The sequence below is a fragment of the Artemia franciscana genome, chromosome 12, assembly GCF_032884065.1.
Source record: "Artemia franciscana chromosome 12, ASM3288406v1, whole genome shotgun sequence".
Classification (NCBI taxonomy): domain Eukaryota; kingdom Metazoa; phylum Arthropoda; class Branchiopoda; order Anostraca; family Artemiidae; genus Artemia; species Artemia franciscana.
This window is the reverse complement of record NC_088874.1, coordinates 1,659,166-1,683,477: the sequence shown is the minus strand read 5'-3', so window position 1 is coordinate 1,683,477 and position 24,312 is coordinate 1,659,166. Positions and strand designations below refer to the sequence as shown.

Here is a 24,312-nt window from a genome sequence, read left to right as displayed (position 1 = left end):
TTGGTGCGCTGGATACGGGATCCTTTGTCTGAGAAGACGTGGGTTCGAATCCCAGTGTAACCAATTCTTCAGTTTGGGACGGGGGTCAGTGAATGGGTACCTGGAGAAATCTGGGGAAGGTAAACAGGAAGGGTGTGCGAAAGCACAGGATGGCTGGCCCCCAACCCACCATTGCACTTCCTGGCTGAAGGGCCAAGAAACGGAGATCAGCACTGCCGGTAAGGACTGTAAAGTCTAATGCCGTATCCTTTACCTTTACGTTTTTTATTGGCATATTAGGGGGGAGGGGTAAATTATTAGACAGTTTGAAGCTAGAAAACAATTCTTACTGCATAATATGCACAATAATTGTACCTAACACATTAGGGATACAGTCCTGCTGTACTTTACCCCACCGCTAATGTGCAAATATATAACCAAAATTTTGTTCTGAAGTATTTGTATCATGCTTAATTATATTTCATTAGGATAAAGTGTCAGAAAAACATATTAGAAGAGTATTAGGTAGACAAGTAGGCTACCCAGATGCCCAGTTCTGAAAAATCTCTCCATCAACCCGGGGTTAGGAATTTGGAAAATGTTTTCTAAATTTGAATTAGCTTTACTGTACGGCTATCTACCTTAGTTCTGCCCTAGAATGGAGGATAGGATATCATCAAGAAGTGAAAATAATCATTTCTATACAACTCTGAAAAATTTATGCCAGCTTTGCCTTTTACAAAGACTATCTGCCTTGACTTTGCTCACAGCTTAAATTCCAATTCCAATACAGGAATGAAAACTCCTATCTCTCCCATGAGAAGCTTTTAATACAGAGCTCTGAACTTGGCACCTCCTCCAAGCCCCCGCTCCGACGCGTAGATCGTACTACAACACCATAGGCGGGAACGCAATTTTGTTTTGTTGCATACACAGTTTAGATACCAATACCAGTTTCCTGTTACCAATTAAATAAAAAAAGCAAGTTTTTTAACTGAAAGTAAGGAGCAAAATTAAAACTTAAAACGAACAGAAATTACTTCGTATATGAAAGGGGCTGCTTCCTCACCAACGCCCCGCTCTTGACGCTAAAGTTTGACTCTTTCTCTCAACTCTTCTTTTTAAAACAGTAAAAAATTTTAGCGTAAAGAGCGGGGCGTTGGTGAGGAAGCAGCCCCTTTCATATACGAAGTAATTTATGTTCGTTTTAAGTTTTAATTTTGCTCCTTACTTTCAGTTAAAAAAACTTGTTTTTTTTTATTTAATTTCTGAACGTTTTTCAATCAATGCATGCTTTGATTTTGGCTCTCCGCAGAGGAATAATTAAAACGAAATTTGCATATTTATTATTTTTTTGCTAAATGGCTTTCTCATAATTTTGATCGAATGATTTTGAGAAAAAAGAGCGGGGGAGGAAGCCTAGTTGCCCTCCGATTTTTTGGTTGATTAAGATAAAGGCAACTAGAACTTTTAATTTTTTACGAACCTTTTTTTTAGTAAAAGATATTAGCTTACGTAAAGAAGTTTTGTATTCTCATGTTTTTATTACATATATGAGGGGGTTCGCCCCCTCGTCAGTACCTCGCTCTTTACACTAAAGCTTAAATTTTGTCCCAATTCCTTAAGAATGACCCCTGAATCACCAAAGCCGTAAAATAAATAGTTGAAATTACTAAAAATACTTTAGCGTAAAGAGCGGGGTATTAGGAGGAGGTGAGCCCCCCATATGGGTAATAATTTCTGTTCGTTTTAAGTTTTAATGCTGCTCTTTACTTCCAGCTGAAAATAACTTTTTCATATTTCTTTTTTCATTGTTTTTTTTTTTTTTTTTAAAATGCTAGTAAATCCTGCGCTCCCTTCAAGAAAATTTTCTTCCACCATGACAAATTCCTCGATAGAAAGCTCACCCAGCCTATCCCCCTAATCTCAACCCCTTCCCCCAACCAATAAATCCTACTGAAAACGCCTGCACACTTCCCAATAACCATTACTAAATGTAAGCACTGGTCAAAGTTTGTAACTTGTAGCCCCTCCCACGGGGACTGTGGGGGAGTAAGTCGTCCCCAAAGACACAGTTATAAGGTTTTTTGACTACGCTGACTAAAATGGCTATCTCAGAATTTTGATCCGTTGACTTTGGAAAAATAATTAGCGTGGGAGGAGGCCTAGGTGCCCTCCAATTTTTTGGTCACTTAAAACGGGCACTAGAACTTTTCATTTCCGTTAGAATGAGCCCTCTTGCAACATTCTAGGACAACTGGGTCGATACGATCACCCCTGGGAAAAAGAAAAAACAAACAAATAAACACGTATCCGTGATCTGCCTTCTGGCAAAAAATACAAAATTCCACATTTTTGTAGATAGGAGCTTGAAACTTCTACAGTAGGGTTCTCTGATACGCTGAATCTGATGGTGTGATTTTCGTTAAGATTCTATGACTTTTAGGGGGTGTTTCTCCCTCTTTTCTAAAATAACACAAATTTTCTCAGGCTCGTAACTTTTGATGGTTAAGACTAAACTTGATGAAACCTATATATTTAAAATCAGCATTAAAATGCAATTCTTTTGATGTAGCTATTGGTATCAAAATTCCATTTTTTAGAGTTTTGATTACTATTGAGCCGGGTCGCTCCTTACTACAGTTCGTTACCACGAACTGTTTGATTAGATACCAATACCAGTTTCCTGTCTCTAGCCGGTAGCATCGCTACCGCGCACTGTGTCCAAAAAACAAATCGAGTTTTCATAATTGTATATTTGGTATCTAGGCTATGGCTTTACTCTAATTAGCCCTGGCTCTCAAGTCTTTCATCACTTTCGCCGAGTTAATAATTCAAAAATCAACTGAATTTCTACTAAATTTAGGAATTGTTAAATCACTGTGGACTTTTAAAAAAAAATAGGGGTAAAATTGCTATATCATACAAGCGCAGGTCATGCAACAAGTTAAAATTTTAGAAACTACAACCTTGATTTCGAAACTAAAACTTTAACGTGACTCTGGGTTAAGGGTTAACTCTAACCGTGGAACTTTATAGAATGTGGCCCCAATTCTTTTTTATGCCTCTGTGTTTGCACATCACACAACCCTCTGTAAGCACAAATCCCCTTCACGCAACCGCCCAGCCTACTAAGCCCCATCTTGATTTTGTAATCAGGGTCACAGAGATTCTACATCTTATCTTAGGAGCCTTATACCGTATTGGAGAGAATAGATTTCGTCATGTAACATTCGTCAAGATTAGAAGAGATTACACCTTACCTCTCCTTAATTGGCCTCCTTATAAGAAGACGTAAGACAACTAGAAAAATCCCAACTTTCTATTCTTCTGAACCGGTATTGGCAGCTCTAGCTGGACAAGACCCTGTGATCTGTTTTTAGGCCATCATAGTAGCCAAACAGCCAAATAATTTACAAGAATATCTGTGGTGTTTTTCCAAAGGCTCTAAAACTTAGGGCTCTAATCGTGTTATTGGCCGGACTTCCCGTGGGGGATCCTTCGATAAATTTTTGACTAGGTGAAATTCATCCCTCCGCCTATAAGGTATGTAGCCCATGAGGGCCATAGGATATGTTTCTTTGACATGACGTGGAGTTGAAAGTGAAAACAGTTATAATTGGTAATATTTCTGTTCTTCAGTAGATAAGTTCAATTTGCAGAGATTCTTATTTCTGAATGAAAAATTCTTCAATTGAATTGCAGAAATTCTTTTTATTTCGTTGAAAGAAGTTTTTCAACGAAAAGTAAAGGTCATATTGAACTAAAAATCAGAAGAAATAAAAATCTATAATAATTCAAAGTCAAAACGACCAAAAATTACTATTGAAGAACAAATAAAACCCAAAACGAACAGAAATTAAATAAAAAACCATAGCAAACATGCAACATGTGCCATATAAATGAATAAATAAATCTTAAAAAGAGTAAAACTTTGATTAAATATGCAAATCAAGCTTACAATGGATAAAAGAATAAATAATACCCAAAACGAACAGAAATTAAATAAAAAATCATAGCAAACATGCAGCATGTGCCGTATAAACGAATAAATAAATCTTAAAACGAGTAAAACTTTGATTGATTATGCAAATCAAGCTTAAAACGGAAAAAAAATATTTTGCTATTAAAGAATTAATAAAACCCAAAACAAACAGAAATTAAATAAAAAATCATAGCAAACATGTGCCATATAAATGAATAAATAAATCTTAAAACTAGTGAAATTTTGATTGAATATGCAAATCAAGCTTAAAACAGACAAAGAATCTTTTATTATTACTATATAAATAAAACAAGAGAAATTAAATAAAAAATCATAGCAAACATGCAACATGTACCACATAAATGAATAAATAAATCTTAAAACGAGTATAATTTTGACTGAATATGCAAATCAAGCTTAAAACGAATAAAAAATATTTTACTATTAAAGGATAAATAAAACCCAAAACGAACAGACATTAAATAAAAAATCATAGCAAACATGCAGCATGTGCCGTATAAACGAATAAATAAATCTTAAAGCGAATAAAAAATGAATGAATATGCAAAACAAGCTTAAAACGAAAAAAAATATTTTACTATTAAAGAATAAACAAAACCCAAAACGAACAGACATTAATTAAAAAATCATAGCAAACATGCAGCATGTGCCGTATAAATTAATAAATAAATCTTAAAACGGGTAAAACTTTGATTGAATATGCAAATCAAGCTTAAAACGGACAAAAAATCTTTTACTATTAAAGAATAAATAAAGCCCAAAACGAACCGAAAAAATCAATAAACAATCATAGCAAACAAACGTACAATTATAAATGAATGAAAAAACCTCCAAACGAGTAAAACTTAAACTGAATATGCAAATCAAGCTTAAAACGGACAAAAAATATTTTACTATTAAAGAATAAATAAAGCCCAAAACGAACAGAAATTAAATAAACAATCATAGCAAACAAACGTACAATTATAAATGAATGAAAAAACCTCCAAACGAGTAAAACTTAAACTGAATATGCAAATCAAGCTTAAAACGGACAAAAAATATTTTACTATTGAAGAAAAAATAAAGCCCAAAACGAACAGAAATTAAATAAACAATCATAGCAAACAAACGTACAATTATAAATGAATGAAAAAACCTCCAAACGAGTAAAACTTAAACCGAATATGCAAATCAAGCTTAAAACAGACAAAAAGTCTTTTACTATTAAAGAATAAATAAAGCCCAAAACGAACAGAAATTAAATAAACAATCATAGCAAACAAACGTACAATTATAAATGAATGAAAAAACCTCCAAACGAGTAAAACTTAAACTGAATATGCAAATCAAGCTTAAAACGGACAAAAAACATTTTACTATTGAAGAATAAATAAAGCCCAAAACGAACAGAAATTAAATAAACAATCATAGCAAACAAACGTACAATTATAAATGAATGAAAAAACCTCCAAACGAGTAAAACTTAAACTGAATATGCAAATCAAGCTTAAAACGGACAAAAAATATTTTCCTATTAAAGAATAAATAAAGCCCAAAACGAACAGAAATTAAATAAACAATCATAGCAAACAAACGTACAATTATAAATGAATGAAAAAACCTCGAAACGAGTAAAACTTAAACTGAATATGCAAATCAAGCTTAAAATGGACAAAAAATATTTTACTATTGAAGAATAAATAAAGCCCAAAACGAACAGAAATTAAACAAACAATCATAGCAAACAAACATACAATTATAAATGAATGAAAAAACCTCCAAACGAGTAAAACTTAAACTGAATATGCAAATCAAGCTTAAAACGGACAAAAAATATTTTACTATTAAAGAATAAATAAAGCCCAAAACGAACAGAAATTAAACAAACAATCATAGCAAACAAACGTACAATTATAAATGAATAAAAAAACCTCCAAACGAGTAAAACTTAAACTGAATATGCAAATCAAGCTTAAAACGGACAAAAAATCTTTTACTATTAAAGAATAAATAAAGCCCAAAACGAACAGAAATTAAATAAACAATCAAAGCAAACAAACGTACAATTATAAATGAATGAAAAAACCTCCAAACGAGTAAAACTTAAACTGAATATGCAAATCAAGCTTAAAACGGACAAAAAATATTTTACTATTAAAGAATAAATAAAGCCCAAAACGAACAGAAATTAAATAAACAATCATAGCAAACAAACGTACAATTATAAATGAATGAAAAAACCTCCAAACGAGTAAAACTTAAACTGAATATGCAAATCAAGCTTAAAACGGACAAAAAATCTTTTACTATTAAAGAATAAATAAAGCCCAAAACGAACAGAAATTAAATAAACAATCATAGCAAACAAACGTACAATTATAAATGAATGAAAAAACCTCCAAACGAGTAAAACTTAAACTGAATATGCAAATCAAGCTTAAAACGGACAAAAAATCTTTTACTATTAAAGAATAAATAAAGCCCAAAACGAACAGAAATTAAATAAACAATCATAGCAAACAAACGTACAATTATAAATGAATAAATAAATCTTAAAACGAGTAAAACTTAAACTGAATATGCAATCAAACTTAAAACGAACAGAAGTCACTAAAATCAAGAGTTTGGCTACAGCCCCCTCCCTAACTGTAAAAGCAGAATGCACTGCGTGATTGGTGAATAGTAATTTCTGGTCGTTTTGAGTTTGAATTATTATAAATTTTTACTTTTGCTGATCTAAAGTTCAAAATGGTCTTATTTTTATTTTTAAAAATTCTTTTTAGGAAAGTTTTTTTTTTAATTAATTTATGTTTGTTTTTGACTGCCAATGTCTCCGGTTTTTCGAAATTCCCTATTTCAAAATGATTTTTTTTTCAGTACCAAAGTATCATACCTATTATCAAAGTAAAAAGCATTAAAGTAAAGAAGGTATCAAAGTATGGTTTTAGAGTGTAGGCTACCATAACAAGGAAAAATCTTGAAATTCATGCTGATTAGCTTCACCAGAAAACTTATTCAGTTTTTTCTGAGTGAGCCAAATTAGTTTTTATATATCACTGAAACCTTATTTCTTAAGAATTCTTTGAAGTCTTTCTCACTAATGTTTTTAGTTTGTCAGTAATTAGTATTGAAATAGTATGCATCATCCCCTTCTTTACACGCAACGGAGTAAATGTAGGGGTCAGGTCACCGCCTTGTATTTATTGTAAAATTATTGTGTCTTTATTGTGAATATAGGTTATCTCCTTATAGACAACAAAATTAATAAAAAGCTCTTTCCCGTCGTAACATGCGGTTTAGAATGATTTTATAGAAGGCCTTCTTTGAACTCTTCGAGCTTTTTCGCTAATTCACTACCACTACTTTTTTTCTGTCTATTTCCTACCAACAAATGCTATTCCGCTCTTATTTTAACGTGAACCTTAGTTTTTCTTGTATACATGTAATTATTTTTCGCTTATTAAGTTATTATACCTGGCATCCGTATTGACTTATCACTTGGAGATTTCTGTGCCGCACACCAGATGGCCAGTAGCTGGCAGTAGCGGCCTTCTTCCTGACTCCTTAAACGCGATGAATATTCATTACGGGAATAATGTGTCATAAACCTTTTTATCGGGAAAATCCATTTTAAAGATGTTTCAGCGTATTTGTGAGTTTATGCGACCAAAATAAATCAGGAACTTTACATAGTTTAGTTATATTAAAAATCTTTCTATAAACTATGTGAATTTTTGTGCTCGAGTCCATAAATTATGTAAATTCTATATCGAGTTTGTTTATAATCATTTCAAGTTTCTTTTTAGGCTTTTTTTATACATATTTATATTTATTTTATTAACTAAACAATCTTTTTAAATAAATAAAACGTTTGTGGTAGGCTAGTGCCGGATAATTAATGAAAAAATTCCGTGTTCTTTTAAAATGATTGATCCGTTTCGGGCAGTTTAAAAATTTCAAGCGTAACTTCGTATAAACGAAGATCCTAGCATTTCGGTATAAGTAAATACGCCCCCTCCACTACAAAATGGTAGACAGTGACGTATCCAGGGTTTCTGTTCAGGGGATTAAAGAAAACTTCAAAAAACGGATCAAAAAAATTTTATATACATTTTTGTTACGTTTTTTTTACGAGTTCCACAATAATTACGGGGCTTCAAACCCTCTAGCCCCCTGGATACGGCCTTGATCTTAGGTACAATAGATTTTACAGATTTAAAAGTAATTTTTTCTTATGTTTACGTTTATTTTATAAAACAAACTATATCCAGAGCTAGAACGTTAGTGGTAGTAATTTAAAAGAATTAACAATAAAACAACAAAAGTGTTGTACTCTTTTAGAATGGCTGATTTGTTTCAGACAGTTCTAATTCGAGCGTACCCTCATTTAAACGTTCAAGCTAACTGTTGGGCAAAGGGAAAATCCCCCCGCCCCTCATGCAAATTTATAGGTTTATCCCGCGAGATCTGCTAAGCAGCATACGAACATAATTTGACAGATTTTTGGGAAGTTATAGAATCCTATCACTGAACTATATAATGTTTCCTAGTTCTTAACGTGCATAATTGCAAATATACCGAAGTGAGTCATGGATATAATTTGGCTACTCTATTTCATAATCCATTCTTTTTATTATAATTGCAGATAGTATGTAACGAAATAGGATTGCCAAATTGCTTAAACAAGTTACAGACAAATGTTATAATAGCTCTCTATAACAGGTTCTCTAATCTAATTTAAATGCAATAATAGGCTCTAATTTAAAACACTTGGGTTTTTTATATTTTTGGTCTAGTCTGTGCAGTGTTAAAAATCAATTTTGACGGTTTTTTTTTCTGAACGAATAGTATCTAACTATATGAATGAAAAACGAAGCATTACTTGGCTTGAGGCCAAGTTTTTTTCTGTTGACGCCCAATGTAATTTGTTCGTTTGGCGTTCGTCCGCCCCACAGCCTGAAACAAATTTGCTACTGAACCGGAGAAAAAATAGACTGATTAGAATTAGATTTTGGCACTAGCACTTGGCTCTAAGGGATTCGCCCAGGGATATACAAATACAAAAAAAGACAGAAAAACATACAAAAATCTTAAAAATTTGTAGTATTCGGGTAGGGCATAATGTATCTCTGAAAAAGTCTTTTTTAAGTCTGGACCCCCCCCCCTCCTTGGTTCTCTTCAGAATTCTCTTTCCAATCTTCCTCCGTTAAAAAAAAAAAAATATTTTGCGGACCATCGACAGGCTATGGCGCCTTACCATTGGACATAACTAACATTCGTCTTTTACTGTGTTGGACCGAATTAACTTTCTAGTTAACTTTCATTCAGTCTGCTAAAATGCGATTTCAGCCCATCTGGGCTTGTGATAGTCAATTTTTTCAAATAATTCTAACCTTGTCTCAATACTATTTACCCTAAATAAGAAACTCAATTTAAATTACAGAATTAACTGGGTAACGTATTTATAAAACAAAATCTGTAACTCCATTTTGAGGAAGAAGAGACCAAGAGATCTACGTCTGTTTTTTTTTGTTTTTTTTTTTTTTTGAGGATGCAGAATAAGAAATATTTAGGCCAGATTCTAAGAATATAAAGGGTGATTTTGCATTATTTCCTATGCCTTAGCCTCCTATGGATTTGTTACACAATCTTGTTGTAATCATTGTCATCATCCCACAGGTTGAGATACATTACTTTGCCTAAATCCTTGTCTATTTTGACCCATAAAAGTATTTCAAGAAGATATAATTATATTCAAGATAACCATTGGCACTTGTTTAGTTGGTTATATATCAGTAAAAGATGCCAGCTGCATTCCATAACAGGATAAAGAAAAATTACTTTTATTATTTGTAAGAAGATTACTTTGTAGGCTTAATTTTGATATTTCAAATGAAGCTTGGCTATGATTAATTGATGGGGTCTGTTACAAGACAACATCTTTATTCATGGATTGGATGACGGATGGCATACTATCTGCAGATATCAGAAGAAGTTAAACTTTCATAGATGCTACATTTAATAGCAAGAAGCCAAAACAGATTTGACAAATACCACTTAATCGGCTTAAACTGAAAATCGGCTAAAACCTATATATTTACTAATTATTAATACAACAAGCCTAAAACGACTGATAAATACCAATTAATCAGCTTAGACTGAAAATCGGCAAAAATCTGTATATTTACTAATTATTAATGCAACAAGCCTAAAACGATTGATAAATATCCTTAATCGGCTTAAACTGAAAATCGGCTAAAGCTTGTATGTTTAGTAATTATTAATAAAACAAACTTAAAACGACTAATAAATACCACTTAAACGGCTAAAACGGTAAAATTGGCTAGAGTTATCAATTGGCTAAAACTTTCATACCTGCTGTGTATAGAATAAACAGCCAAAAGGAGTCGATAAATACTACTACATTGGTCATAAATTTAAACTTTGCTAAAGCCTGCGTGTCCACTATTTAAGGACTAGCACCAAAAAGGAGTCCATAAATATAGCTCAATTGGCTAAAACGGCAAACTTGGCTAAAATCTCCATAGCTACTATATATAACAACTAGCTACCGAACAGAGTCAATAGATTTATTTCAGTTGGCTAAAACTGCAAACTTCGCCAAAACCTTAATAACTACCATATATCGATAAATACACTTCAATTGTCTAAGACTGGAAAATTGATTAAAAATTCAATAGCTACTATATATAAGAACTAGCTGACAGGAAGAAAAAAAGGTTAATAACAACTTAAGTGGCCAGAACTGCACACTTCGTCAACACCTGCACAGCTATATATACAAAAAAATAGAAAAAAGACCATAAATACTATTAAATCAGCTATACCTCTAAACTTTGGCTAAAACCTCCAAAGCTAATTTATATATGAACTAGCAGCCAAAAACACTTTATCAGCACAACTCAATTGGCTAAAACTGCAAACCTGGCTGAAAACCTCCATATCTACTATAGATCAACAAGCACGCTTCAGTTGATAAATTTACTTCAATTAGTTAAAACTGCAAACCAGGATAAAAACCTCAATAGCTACACACACACACACACACACACACACATATATATATATATATATATATATATATATATATATATATATATATATATATATATATATATATATATATATATATATATATATATATATATATATATATCAACTATACAATAAATTTTTCCCCGTGGTAGTTTCTGTCCTAAACTCCACAGTTTACCAAAAATACATAAACAGGATATTCCCTTAAGACCTATTGTAGCTTGTACTAAAGCCCCCGCTGCCAATATTGGAAAATGGCTTTGCACAGCTTTCAAACCTTTATTGTATTCTCAAAATTCCTATATTCATACCTCGGCAGATTTGGTTAAAAAACTTAGCAACACAAGTATTTCAGAAAACACAATAGTTTGTAGTTTCGACATTGTTTCCATGTATACAAATATAGATGTAACTATTTCAGAGGAATTATTAAAAAATAAAGTAGAAGAAAATTACCACATGATCGAGACTTCAGCGACAGGAATTGATTGTGAAGTTTTAATGACTCTTGTTAAAATTTGTAATAAGTTTTCTATGTATTTTCAATTTCGCGATTCTTTTTATCAGCAAAAAAATGGGTTACCCATAGGGGCACCTTTATCCGGGCTACTAGCAAATATTTACGTCGAGAATCTTGAGAATTGGGCATTGAATTCTTATTTTTTAGAACACGTCTATTGGGGTCGTTATATGGATGACGTAATTTCACTCTGGAATTATGGGGAAGCTGAGCTTCGGGGCTTCTTAGATCATCTTAACACTTATGACCGAAATTTCCAGTTCACCCTAGAAGTTGAAATTGAAAATAAACTGCCGTTTTTAGATGTATTAATTATTTGTAATGCTGATAAACTGGATTTTACTATATATCGAAAGCCAACACAAAACAATAGATATCTTCACTTTAATTGAAATCACCCCCACAAGTTAAAAGAGCAGTTGTAACTTCCCTCATTGATCATGCCCTGAATATTTGCTCCAATTCATATATAAATGCAGAAATAAACTTTATCAGAGATATTCTTTTTGGTATGGATACCCCATTCCTTTTGTCAATAAAATAATCAACCATAGAATAAAAAGACATTCTTGTAAAATCGAAGAAGATACTTCACAATGTGAGGCTACTGATAAGCCCTCAAATATTGTCTATCTTCCGTATATCCCAAAGATCACAACAAAATTAAAAAATATTTGCACAAAAAATAATCTGTACGTAGTTTTTACTAATAATTTTAAAATCATCAATTTCTTAAATTTCGGGTAAAGATAATACCCCAGTTCCTCGCCAAAGAGGGGTCTATCAAATACCTTGTGATTGCGTAAAATACTATGTCGGCAGGACCCATCAGAATATAGACAAACGGTTACAACAGCATAAAAATGACATAGACAATGCCTTAATTTCAAATAGTTCCAACAACTCCTTTGTTTCTGCTTTAGGTTGGCATATATTTAATAATCTGTCCCACATGATACTTTTTGGAAACTCTTCATTCATCAGTAATGATTTGGGAATAAAACAGGTGGTTCGAGAATCAATCAAAATTAATCTCAAAATAAATAATAATATTTTATTTGAACAGGGACTTGGGGGAATACTCACTATATTCTTTATACTCAAATTTAATTAAAAATGATCTAACAAAATATTTTACTAAACTGATTTATAATAGTACTGAACCAACTACGAAAAGGCCTTTGAGACAGGCTGCTAAACAAGCAAGATTAGCTTTAAAAAATTGCATCTAATCATTTTATTCTCTTTAGTTTGAATGAACTTATATTCTCATTTCATTCTTTTTGCCTGTCCTGGTTGAACTTCGTTGAAGTAAGGATGCTAGGGGTATTTAAAAAAAAAAAAAACTTTTAAAAAGTGTTTTTAATTATTCAGTTTTAATCCTCACATATATATATATATATATATATATATATATATATATATATATATATATATATATATATATATATATATATATATATATATAGTTTCTCTCTTATTCTTATATTGTGCTGAAGACGGCTCTTGGACAAAGGGCCGAAATATCTACAGAAATAATTTCCACTGTCTTGAAAAATTTTTCCCTATTGTCTCTACTTTGTATTTGTTTCAAGTTCAAGTTCAAGTTCCCAAAAAGTTCAAGGTTTCAAGTTCAAGTTCAAGTTACCAATATCCATCCATTTATAAACAAAAAATATCCCAAAGGGCTCAATGGCCCGTTATTTGGGAAAAAAACAACAAAACAAAACATAAATAACTATTAATTACATTCACACTTAAAATATATTTAGAGTCTACTCACCAATCCTCACCCGAGTACAACCGGTCTCCGCACCACCTACTTACAAAAAAATAAATAAATAAAAAAAAATATATATACATCGAGGATCCAACACTCACACCACCCAAATCTAAATAAATAAATTCAATCTAAATAATTAAATAAATAAATTAAATCTTGATAACTAAACAATATAAATAACTGATCAATATTATAATTTAATTTATTTTTTTTTTTGATTAAAAAATTCTTCAACCGTTTCTTGAAGGATCCTATGGTACAGGACCGTCGAATCCCAACAGGAATGGAATTCCAGGCACGTCCGACAGCAACTATCAGACCAAAGTCCGAGCGCACTGCAGGGGTGGATGGCACTAGCACATCATCCTTGTTTCTAGTTTCATAAGGACTGACATTTCGAACAATTTCAAAAAGCCCGGAAAAACTTGATGGAAGGTCTCCACGGAAATACTGAAACGCAATGAAAGAGAGGTGTAATGTATGAATATCTTTAATCTTCAGAAGTTCAACGGAAATATGGGTGGTAGACTGAAGAACTTTTGCTGCTTTCAGTTGGAGATTATGTAAAGGTGTAAGTACAGATGGAAATGTTGACATCCACACTGACGAGCAGTAGCATAAATAAGGGTAAATAAGAGAGAAATATAATAGACGAAGGATAGAGAAAGGAAAGACTTGCTTCAGCTTTCGAATAATTCCAAGGCCTCGAGAAACCTTTAATCTCATTGACTCAGTATGCCGTTTGAAAGATAGATTTTCATCCAAAAGTATCCCAAGGAATCGAATCGCTGGGCGGGATATGGATCCCTTAGATGTTTTAAGCTCTGTCACTGTAGGGCAGCTTTTGCCTATGCGGGAGAATATAAGAAGAAACGATTTTTTTACATTCAAAGCTAACAAATTTGCATCAAACCAACGATATATATTTTCTGCCATCAATTGTAGCTTGAGGATAAGAGATGATTCATCAGGTGCTGCAGCGCCCAGGGTGGTGTCGTCGGCGAATGCAAAGAGTTCTTCATGTTGACCAGGCGTATCCAAGGCTTCAACCACAGCATCTCCTTTCTGGCACAAATGACAACAGAAATCAGATCGTGGGTTGCTAAATAGTCGATAGAGGTCGTTGACATATATGAGGAAAAGGGATGGCCCAAGAACTGAGCCTTGTGGCACTCCATACTCGACTGGAATATGCTCATCAAAAGCTTCAACTGCAATGGATCGGCCAGTTAGGAATGAAGAAAACCAGGACAGAGCTTCTCCACGAACGCCTTGATGCGACAACTTACCAATAAGTATCTCGTGTGTTAGGCTGTCAAAAGCTTTCTTCACATCAAGGAATATTGCCGCAGGGATAAGGCCAAAATCTAAAGACTGTCGTACAAAATGAAGAAGCATATTACATGCGTGTTCTGTTGAGCACTTCTCCCGAAAACCAAATTGGTGCCGATGAAAAAACTTCTTCGCGTCTAGGAAACTCAGCAAACGCTTTAGCATAGCCTTTTCAAATATTTTAGAAAAGACAGACAGAAGAGATATAGGCCTATAGTTCTCCGGGTCCTCCCGGTCACCTCCTTTAAATAGTGCTATCACTCGTGCCAACTTGAGACGCTGAGGGAATATTCCGAGCTTGAATGACTGGTTAACTAAGTGGCACAGTGGTGTAATAATTGAGGGAAGAATCTGTTTGATTAATTTGGCCGGAATTTGGTCGAATCCAGATGAAGAATTATTCAATGACGAAATTATTGTTATCAGTTCCTGCTCCGTAACTGACTCAAGAACCATTGACTTTACACAGGAAGGACCGAGGAACTGCTTCCAAGTTCTAGAACTTGTTTGTTATGGAAAGGCAGTGTGGTCTTTGTCGCTTTTTTTTTAAACAAAATTTCTTTCCTCAACTCACAAGTGTCTCCATTGGCTATGTCCACAAGAATCCATTGTGGAGGATCCCTACTTTCCAGTAGGGATACCAGTTGGAAACAAGCGCACTTCTTTACAGTGATCTACATATAAAGGAAAGGGGTTTTTCGGGTGCGTGAACTCTAGAAATCTTTACCAGTTTTTCCTTGATTTCATATACATTCTGTGTAATCTTGTCTTTTTTAGTATTTCTTTAACCCCTATAAATTCTTCAATGTATTTTTGCTTTTATTTCCTTTTATGATTGTAGAGTTTGTTTTTTATTTTCAAATTGTATAAACTAAAGGTTATACGAATTCAAAACTCAGTATAATCTCCATGACCTCGCTAATATGTTGATCAACATATTTTTAAGTGACTAAATTTTGGATTAGGACTAGAAGCAGTTTAAAAAGTTCAAGTATGTCTTATTTTTTAGTATTTCCATTGACGTTAACTGTACTTTCAATTACCACCCAACATGTATGAACGAAAATAGCAGCCCTACTTTGAAGTTGCGTGCATGAAAGGAATTACAATATTCAAAAATAATTGGTCTAATGATTTACCGCTACTCACTGTTGCTAAACCGGTAAAAGAAGGTTTTTTCGTCAATAATCGTAAATGGTAACAAAAATAGATACAATCGTTGGCATCCCACGAGGACCAAGCATTACAAAAAGTTTATTGTTATTCTAAAATGAATTATTGGATGATAATATTCAAGTGAGGGGCTGCCAACTCTCCGCCATATTATTGGGAACATATCAATGGATTATTGGGAACCATCATCATTCGTCTGTGAAACATGATCTAGCCATTTTAAAGTTTCTTTCGATGTCTTACAAGATAGTAGGGTTCAACCAAATTTTCGATGTCTGGAAATTGCTAATTGAATTCAAGATTTGCTGAGCAGCTCCTGAATTTGAAATTGCTCTTATACTTTTTCATCTTTGGACTTAAATCCAGCCAGATTTGGCATATTTCTACCGGGCCATGCCTGTTTTAGACACACGTGGGACCTGCCACCTGGTGTGAATGGGTTTATGAATTGAATATCCTGTCGAGTGAATGTAAAAAGGGTCAAATCACTGCCTAGAGGCCGTCCCAAAAAGTGTGGCACTGAGCACCATATCCGTTATTTTACATAAGTGGTTCCACCCCCCCATATGTATTAAGTTCTTTTCCAAGTATCCCTGAGGTTAAACATACCTCCTTCTTCATCCCTGAAAATATATTTCTTAACGTCCGAATACTAAAAGGATTTTCAGTTGGAAGAAGCTTAAAAGATCGTCAGCTTGATATAAATAGTGATCACCTACAGGAAATTTGTCCTGTAGTCTGGTAAGACGGGTAGTCCGGTGTAGTCTGAGTCTGGGTAAGACAGAATAACTTGTTCAGGCATTAAAATTAAGAATGTAACAAGAAACAAGGTACCACAGTCAAAAACTAAAATGCTATGTAACTCTGAATTCCTCCAAAAGCACAGGAGTTCCAATAAATTGACCCTAATATAATCCGAAATGATAAAATAAATTGGCCCTAATTTTATCCGGAGGGATTGATTGGGCTATGGTGAATATGAAAGGAGCACAGAAAAGTGTTGGAATGTTGATACTTATATATTACATTTTTGGAGTTCACATAGAGACACAATTTTTGATTTTTGATTTTTTCTTTCCTTTTTGTAAGGTGAACTCGTTTTTATCCTAGAATTGTGGCCAAACCTTGAGAATGGGACTTTAAGACTTAGCTTATTGTTGTGCTGCCGACCTCCCCCAAATCACTTTTCTTGTTTTTAACAAGTAAATAAGATCATCAATTAAGTCTAAACCAGTTTACTTCTCCCCTGCTCTATAGCTTTAAATAATAATAAACTTTTTTTTAGACTTTCAGATGATGGTCCAAGTCCTGCTCATTCTCTGTTTCATCAAAAACTCCAGGTAACTTTTTCCTTTCATAATTTGAAATTGTTTTTTCTTTCATATATTTTAAATGCAAAATAGTACTCTAATTGAGAATTTATCATCTGTATAGAAAGTAAAATAGGCCAGGAAGATCACCGCTAACAACCCTTCTTAGCACCTAGCAGCCTGAGGCGCATTCTACCACCTGACTCCACTTAAGACTTTTCCCTTTACTCCCTCCCAAGAAAGCTGAATCTTTGTCTAAGTCTTTTATTATTGTCTGTTCCCGTCTCTTCCTCATTCATGGACGACCTCCTTTTTGTTTGGCCTCAGGTGGATGAAAGTGGTCTCAATCCATTTAGAAGCACTTAATAAAAAATTAAGTGGCTTAAATTTTTTTCTGGCTATTTTGAATAGAAAGGGTGATTGTAGAAATCCAGCTTCACGGAAATCTTCCAAAAGCTCTTCAAAAACCGCATGTGTTTATTTCTGATTCAGCTCCATATAGCCTTCGTTTTTCATATAATATCTGCATTCCTCCCATCCCTGCTATTCGATCAGATTTCAACCCCCTAATTGCTTGTCAAAAGGTCTGGAATTCACTACCTTCTTCATAAAGAGATGCCACTCGTTTGGGACTTTTAAAAAGGATTCTTAAGGACCATTTAGTTAAGAATTAAACAGAATAGTATTTTGTTTTAATTTTCCTTTTCCTCTGAGGAGTTGATGTCCCATGAGTGTTTGTTTCAAGGTGTATGGTTGTCCTCTCTGCGCCTTGACTCCCAGGCCTCAGGTATGTTCTGTTTCTAATCTTATATGCTATTTGGATCTTGTTTTCTTTTTTTGGTTGTTGCTCATATTGTATTTTTTTTTTATCCCCCTTGTAATCCTTGGCATGGAGCCTTTCGAGGAGAAATAAGAGCATGGTATTTTCATTCTGTATTAATTGGTGAATAAAACTCTGAACTCTATGAACTCAAGAGAGGGTTCTTTCAATTGGAAGGTGCTAGTGTCTATTTTAAGACTTAAAAGTGTTTAGATTAAATTAGTTTACGATTTTTCTAAAAAACACTGTATTTTAGGTAACTTTTGCGCATAGCCAAAAAGCAGGATTATTCAGAACCATCATCCTTTTTTTGTGAAATATTATCTAGCCATTTTAAACTTTCTTTCATTATCTAACAAGGTAGTAGGGTTCAACCACATTTTTGACGTCTGGAAATGGCTAATTGAATTCAAGTTTTGCAGAGTAGCTCGTGAATTTGAAATTGCTCAGATACTTTTTCACCTGTGCACTTTTTCTCTGTTTCTACTTCCTAAGTTGTTGAGGATATTCTTCTGCGCAACAAGTCTCTTATTACATCTCCTCTCGATCCGAGTGTGACCTGTTTTTGTTTGTCCCCTTTAAATCGAAGCGACCGTATTTGGGAGCATTTAATTAAGAATACTGTGGGTTCTATGTTTTCCCGACCACTTCGTATAGAAAGGGGGTATAGAAACTCAGGAGAAGGCTCATTCGATTAGAAATTGAAAGTTCTAGTGCCATTTTCAAGGCTCGAAAGTTTTTGTTTTGTTTCAAAAGTTTTGTGATATTCCCAAAAACTGCATTTTTGGTAATTTGTTACGCATAATCAAAAAGCGTGATTATTGGTAATCCATCATCCTTCGTCCGTGAAACATGATCTAGTGATCTTAACCTTTGTTTCATTGTATCCCAGGATAGTTAGTTCTTTTTTATGTCCGGAGTAGGGGTAAATTTGCTATAGGACGGGAAGAGGGGTGGGCAACTGCCAGTAAAAAAGTTTTTAAGAATAGGAAGATAAGTCTGCGAACCAAGATTAGAGTATTGGAAGCTACAGTGATGACAGTGGTTAAACATGGCTCTGAAGCATGGGTGCTCCAAAAATTGGATGAAGATTTGTCAGATATTTTCCAGAGAAATCGGCTACGGATTGTTCTGGGGACCCAACTTAATGACCGTCTTTCAAACAGTAGGCTGTACGAAAAGTGTGGCTCAATCCCACTTATTAGGGCTACAATGAGACAAAGGTTGAGATGGCTAGGGCACGTTCTGTGGATGAAGGATGACAGATTGCTAAAAATTTTCCTTGTCAGCCAACTGTTTAGGGTAAACGGAAGGCAGGTCGTCCGCGGTTGGGGTGGGAGGATTCTATAAAAAAGGATTCCAAGAAAATGGGAAGTTCCTGGGACGCATTAAGTTGCAGGCTTTGAAGTGATTGGGATGGAGAGGATTGTGCGTAGCTGTGTTCGTCTCAGGTGGCTTGGTGCTGTGGTGAGTTGTTAGTAGTAGCAATAGCAGTAGTATTTCTACTACTCTTCTTTACGCTTGCTAGTCGACTATTGTAAGTATGTGCTTGTGGACTACATAGGATCAGAGGAATATTTTCTCTATGAATAGGAGCCCGACATACAATCTAACAATGTTCATTTTTATTCTACCATAAAAGTGGGAATGCTTCTGAGATTAAAAATTGGCCTGTTGTCAGCAACTTTGAATTAACTTAAACTTGTGCACAAATTAATTATAAATTATTTTTTTTTGGATGCCGGACCACTTTGACCACACAATCAAAAATAAACTCTCTGACCAAGTACAGTATATAGTTTTTTAGGTTCTTACAGGAGGAACATTTTTGATCCCACCTACAGAAAACTAAAATACAAAGATTCTGGTTTCCAAAGAACAGCCGTAGTCAGGCGTTCAAATCCCCAATTAACACCATTATCAAAAGCTGTCGTAGCACTTACAATTTTTCTTTTTTTCTCTTTAACTTAAGCCCTATCCAATAAGCTAAAACAGTATTATTATTTTTTATACTGTGAAATTATATCTTCACCATGAAAAATAATCAGTTTTGCTGAATAGTGCGCTTGCGAAATCTTGACATTTCATTCCATCATTCCAAGTCACTGGATGATTTAATGTGAAAAATGTCGCGATAATATGTTCTCACAACCTTTTTGAGAGAACCCGAAAAAAAAATAGATTAATGAATGTCGAGTTAATTTGCATCATATATGGATAAAAATTAATGAACCTCTTCGTATGAGTGGACACGAGTGTTTACCATGTAATTTTTTAATTTGATAATATTTTTTTGGAGGTTCGGGCTTCCCCAGCTTCTTCAATCATTTTTTTTTGGAAAGCTTGGCTTTTACCGTTCTGGTTCGCAGCAGTATACCAAATTACCAAATTAAATTACGGACTTTTATCTCTCTTTACTCTATTCACGATGGAATTCACTACCATTCACTACTCCCCCGAATCTTATTACAAACCTCTTCAAACTTTCTAACACACCTCTTCAAAAGTCCTCTTGCTGCTTCTCATGGTTGCTTAGTAGGCCTTTCTTACTGTCTTTCATTTAATCCAGAGAACCTGACAGTTCTTTGAAGGCTACCACTACCAGAGGGGTCGATTATAACTATGCTCAAAAAGGTGAATCCGTCCATTTTATTGAGCTTTCGACCTATTTCTCTTCTTTATTTTGTGAGTATTTAAAAGGGAAATCTCCAAAAAAAGGGATTTTCCTCTTTAATATGAAGCTGAACAGAAAGGAAAACTTACCAATTCAAATTAATATTTTTTGTTGTCATTACAGATTTTGCCAATCTGTATTGAAAGAGTGGGCCATTACTAATCCTACCCAATTTTTTCTCGTCAAATTGGGTTTTAAATATCTTTGGTACAGATATAAGCACCTGGTTTCCAAACTGTTCGTGGTAATTACCTGTAAGGAGTGACACGGCTCAATAGTATCCAAAACCCATGGTAATAAAGTTTTCATAACAGCAGATACATCAAAAGAATTAAATTTTTGTGCTGATTCAAAATATATAAAGTTCATCAGATTCAACATATCAGAAACCCTTACTTTAGAGGTTTAAAGCTCCTATATACAAAAATGTGGAATTTAGCATTTTGTAGTATAAGAGAGATCACGGATGCATGTTTATTTGTTTTTTTTTATGGCACGTGATATCTACCAAGTTATATATAGCGATCGCAATTTCTGTCGGTCGGTCTGTTGGTCTGTCTGTCTGTCCTGGTTTTGCTACTTTAGGCACTCTCAGGTAAGCTAGGACGATGAATTTTGGCAGATGTATCAGGAACCAGACCAGATTAAATGAGAAATTGTCGTTTCTCCGATTCGACCGTATGGTGGGGGGAAATGGGGGGACGATTAAATCTGAAAAATGTTTAATAGAAAAAATGAGGTATTTTTAACTTACGAACGGGTGATCGGATCTTAATGAAATTTGATGTTTGGAAGGATATCGTGCCTCAGAGCTCTTATTTTATGTCCTGCCCGGATCTGGTGACATTGGGGGAGTGGGGGGCCTAAAATCTTGGATGGATAATGGATAAAGTCCTAGATACGTGATTGACATAACCGGAACATATCAGCTCTCTTTGGAGGAGTTGGGGGGGGGGTTAATTCTGAAAAATTAGAAAAAATAAGGCATTTTTAACATACGAAGCAGTGATCGGATCTTAGTGAAATTTGATGATTGGAAGGATATCGTGTCTCAGAAATATTATTTTAAATCCCGACCGGATCCAGAGACATTGGAGGGAGTTGGGGAAGACCTAAAATTTTGCAAAATGGTTAGAGGGGAGGAATCAGGATGAAAATTGGTGTAAAAAATAAGCACGTGTCCTAGATACCTGATTGACACAACCGGAACGGATCCACTCTCTTTGGGGGAGTTTGGTGGGGGGGGGGGGGGTAATTCTAAAAAAGTAGACAAAATGAGGTATTTTTAAATTACAAAGGAGGGATTGGATCTCAATAAAATTTCATATTTAGAAGGACCTCGCAACTCAGATCTCTTATTTTAAATCCCGACCGGATCCAGTGTCACTGGGAGGGGGGACCAGAAATCTTGGAAAAGGTTTAAAGCGGAGAGATAAGGATGAAATATGGTGGGAAGAATAAACACAAGTCCAAGGTACGTGACTGACATAAACGGACTGGATTCGCTCTCTTTGGTGGAGTTGGGGGGAAGGGGGAGTAATTGGGAAAAATTGAAAAAAGAGGTATTTGTAACTTACTAGCAGATAATCATATTTTAATGAAATTTAATATTTAGAAGGATATTGTGCTTTAGAAGTCATATTTTAAATCCCGACCAGATCCGATGACATTTGGGGGAGTTGGTGGGGGAAGCCTGAATTCTTGGAAAATCTTAAAATCGAGGTATCTTACGAATGGGTGATCGGATCTTATTGGAACTTGATATTTAGAAGAATCTTACGTCTCAGATGCTCCATTTTCATGTCAAATCGGATCCAGCGACATGAAAGGCTGGAGGGGGAAACAGGAATCTTGGAAACCGGAAATCTTGTAAAACGCTTTGAGTAGAGAGATCAGGATGAATTTTGACGGGAAGAATAATCACAATTTATAGATACGTGATTGACATAATTGGAACGGATCCTTTCTCTTTGGAGGAGCTGGGGGTAGTTAATTTGGAAAAATTAGAAAAATGGAAATATTTTTAACCTAAGAACGGGGGACCGAATCTTAATGACATTTGATATTTAGAAGGAACTCATGTCTCAGACCTCTTATTTCAAATCCCGACCAGATCTGTTAACATTGGGGGGAGTTGGAGGAGGAAACTGGAAATATTGGAAAACGCTTATAAATGTTGTAGATGCGCAACTGACGTAACCCGACTGGATCTGCTGTCTTTAGGGGGTTAGGTATTGGTGTTCATTGCTTTGTTGAGTTTGGTGCTTCTGGACGTGCTAGGACGATGAAACTAATAGTCGTGTCACAAATTGACTTGAAAAAGTCGTTTTCCCCGATTCGACTATCTGGGGGGCTGAAGGGAAAGAAAAATTAAAAAAATTATGTATTTTTAACTTACGAGCTGGTAATCAGATCTTAATGAATTTTGACATTTAGAAGGACCTCGTGACTCAGAGCTCTTATTTTAAATTCCTACTGGCGTTAAGCCTCTGATTTTCCTTTTAAAGCAATTTATTGATTCTTAGAATTTTGCTAGAGCTCATACCATATGACCTCTTGGCTCTTCAGACCTCGTCACAAGTGCCACATGAGCTCTTAGCTCTTGTTTTTCCAAGGTGATCGTGTCAAACCAGGGATCCTAGAAGATTGAGAGAGGGCTCGTTTGATCTGAAGTCGACAGTTTTAGTGCCCTCTTTAAATTCCAAAAATGATTGGAGGGCAGCTAGCCCCTATACCACGCCCTTTCTCCCCAAAGCTGTCCGATCAAGCTAGAGATAATCATTTTGTTCACACCATTTGAAAGGCTTAATAGCTGTGTCTTTGAGAACAAGATGACCCCACTCTCCCACTAGCCCTCGCTAAAGGGCTGCAAGCTACGAATTTACTCATTGTTTACGTCTAATATTAATTATTTGGGAGTATGCAGACATGCTATTTTTGGGAAAGGGGATTGCTTGAATGGCTCTACTACGATGAAGATTTTTTAGGGGAGGAAAGTTTCCGTGAGTGAGCTTTCCGGGGGAAATTTTATGCTGGGAGAATTCGCAAAAGTTCCTTTATGGAATTCTTTTTATGTGTCTTATTTTGTCTTTCCCGACTAAATTTAACACGTGGAAGTAGTATCCCATTTTTGGAAATAAATGGGCACATAGCCACTCCGCTTTTTTACTTTTATGATTTAAGGTTACAAAGAAAAATAAAGGCTATTCCCTCAAGACACAGATGTTATTAATTTTCTTCTAGATGAAGGTGCTTGCTACCTAATAGGGAATGTTTTCTAAAAGATTCGAGTGTCCGGTACATAATAGAGAGTTAAAAAAAAACTGTGAGGGCCCGGAAAAATTTCAGGTCCCGCTAGTGGGGGCCTTCAAGACGCCGAGACTTAGCAAGCAATTCCATCGGGCCTCTTGGAAACCTCCTTTTGAGGGGGGGAGGGCGTAAACTAACCTAGCAATCAATTCCAAAGATGGGGCTAGCAGTCAACTCCAATGGACACCCTAGCAACCAATTCCAACGGGGACCCTTGGTGTCAGTTCTAATGGGACCTCAGCAACCAGTTCTAACTGTGCCCTAACATCCAATTCCATCGGGACCCTTGCAACCTTTTCCACTGGGGGCCCTTAGCCTAACTTAGAAACTTTTCCATATAGGGGGCTAGAAACTAATTCAACCGGGGA

At 34.8% G+C, this 24,312-nt stretch overlaps 1 protein-coding gene across 2 annotated transcripts in view; it reads left to right on the top strand.

The window, feature by feature from the left end:
• Nucleotides 1-24,312, top strand: part of LOC136033564 (rab3 GTPase-activating protein catalytic subunit-like) — a 424,515-nt gene that overhangs the window by 340,265 nt on the left and 59,938 nt on the right. For both annotated transcript variants that reach the window (XM_065714323.1, XM_065714322.1), the window contains one exon: nucleotides 17,117-17,171. In XM_065714323.1, coding sequence (XP_065570395.1) covers nucleotides 17,117-17,171 — 55 coding nt within the window. The remainder of the gene's footprint in view (nucleotides 1-17,116; nucleotides 17,172-24,312) is intronic.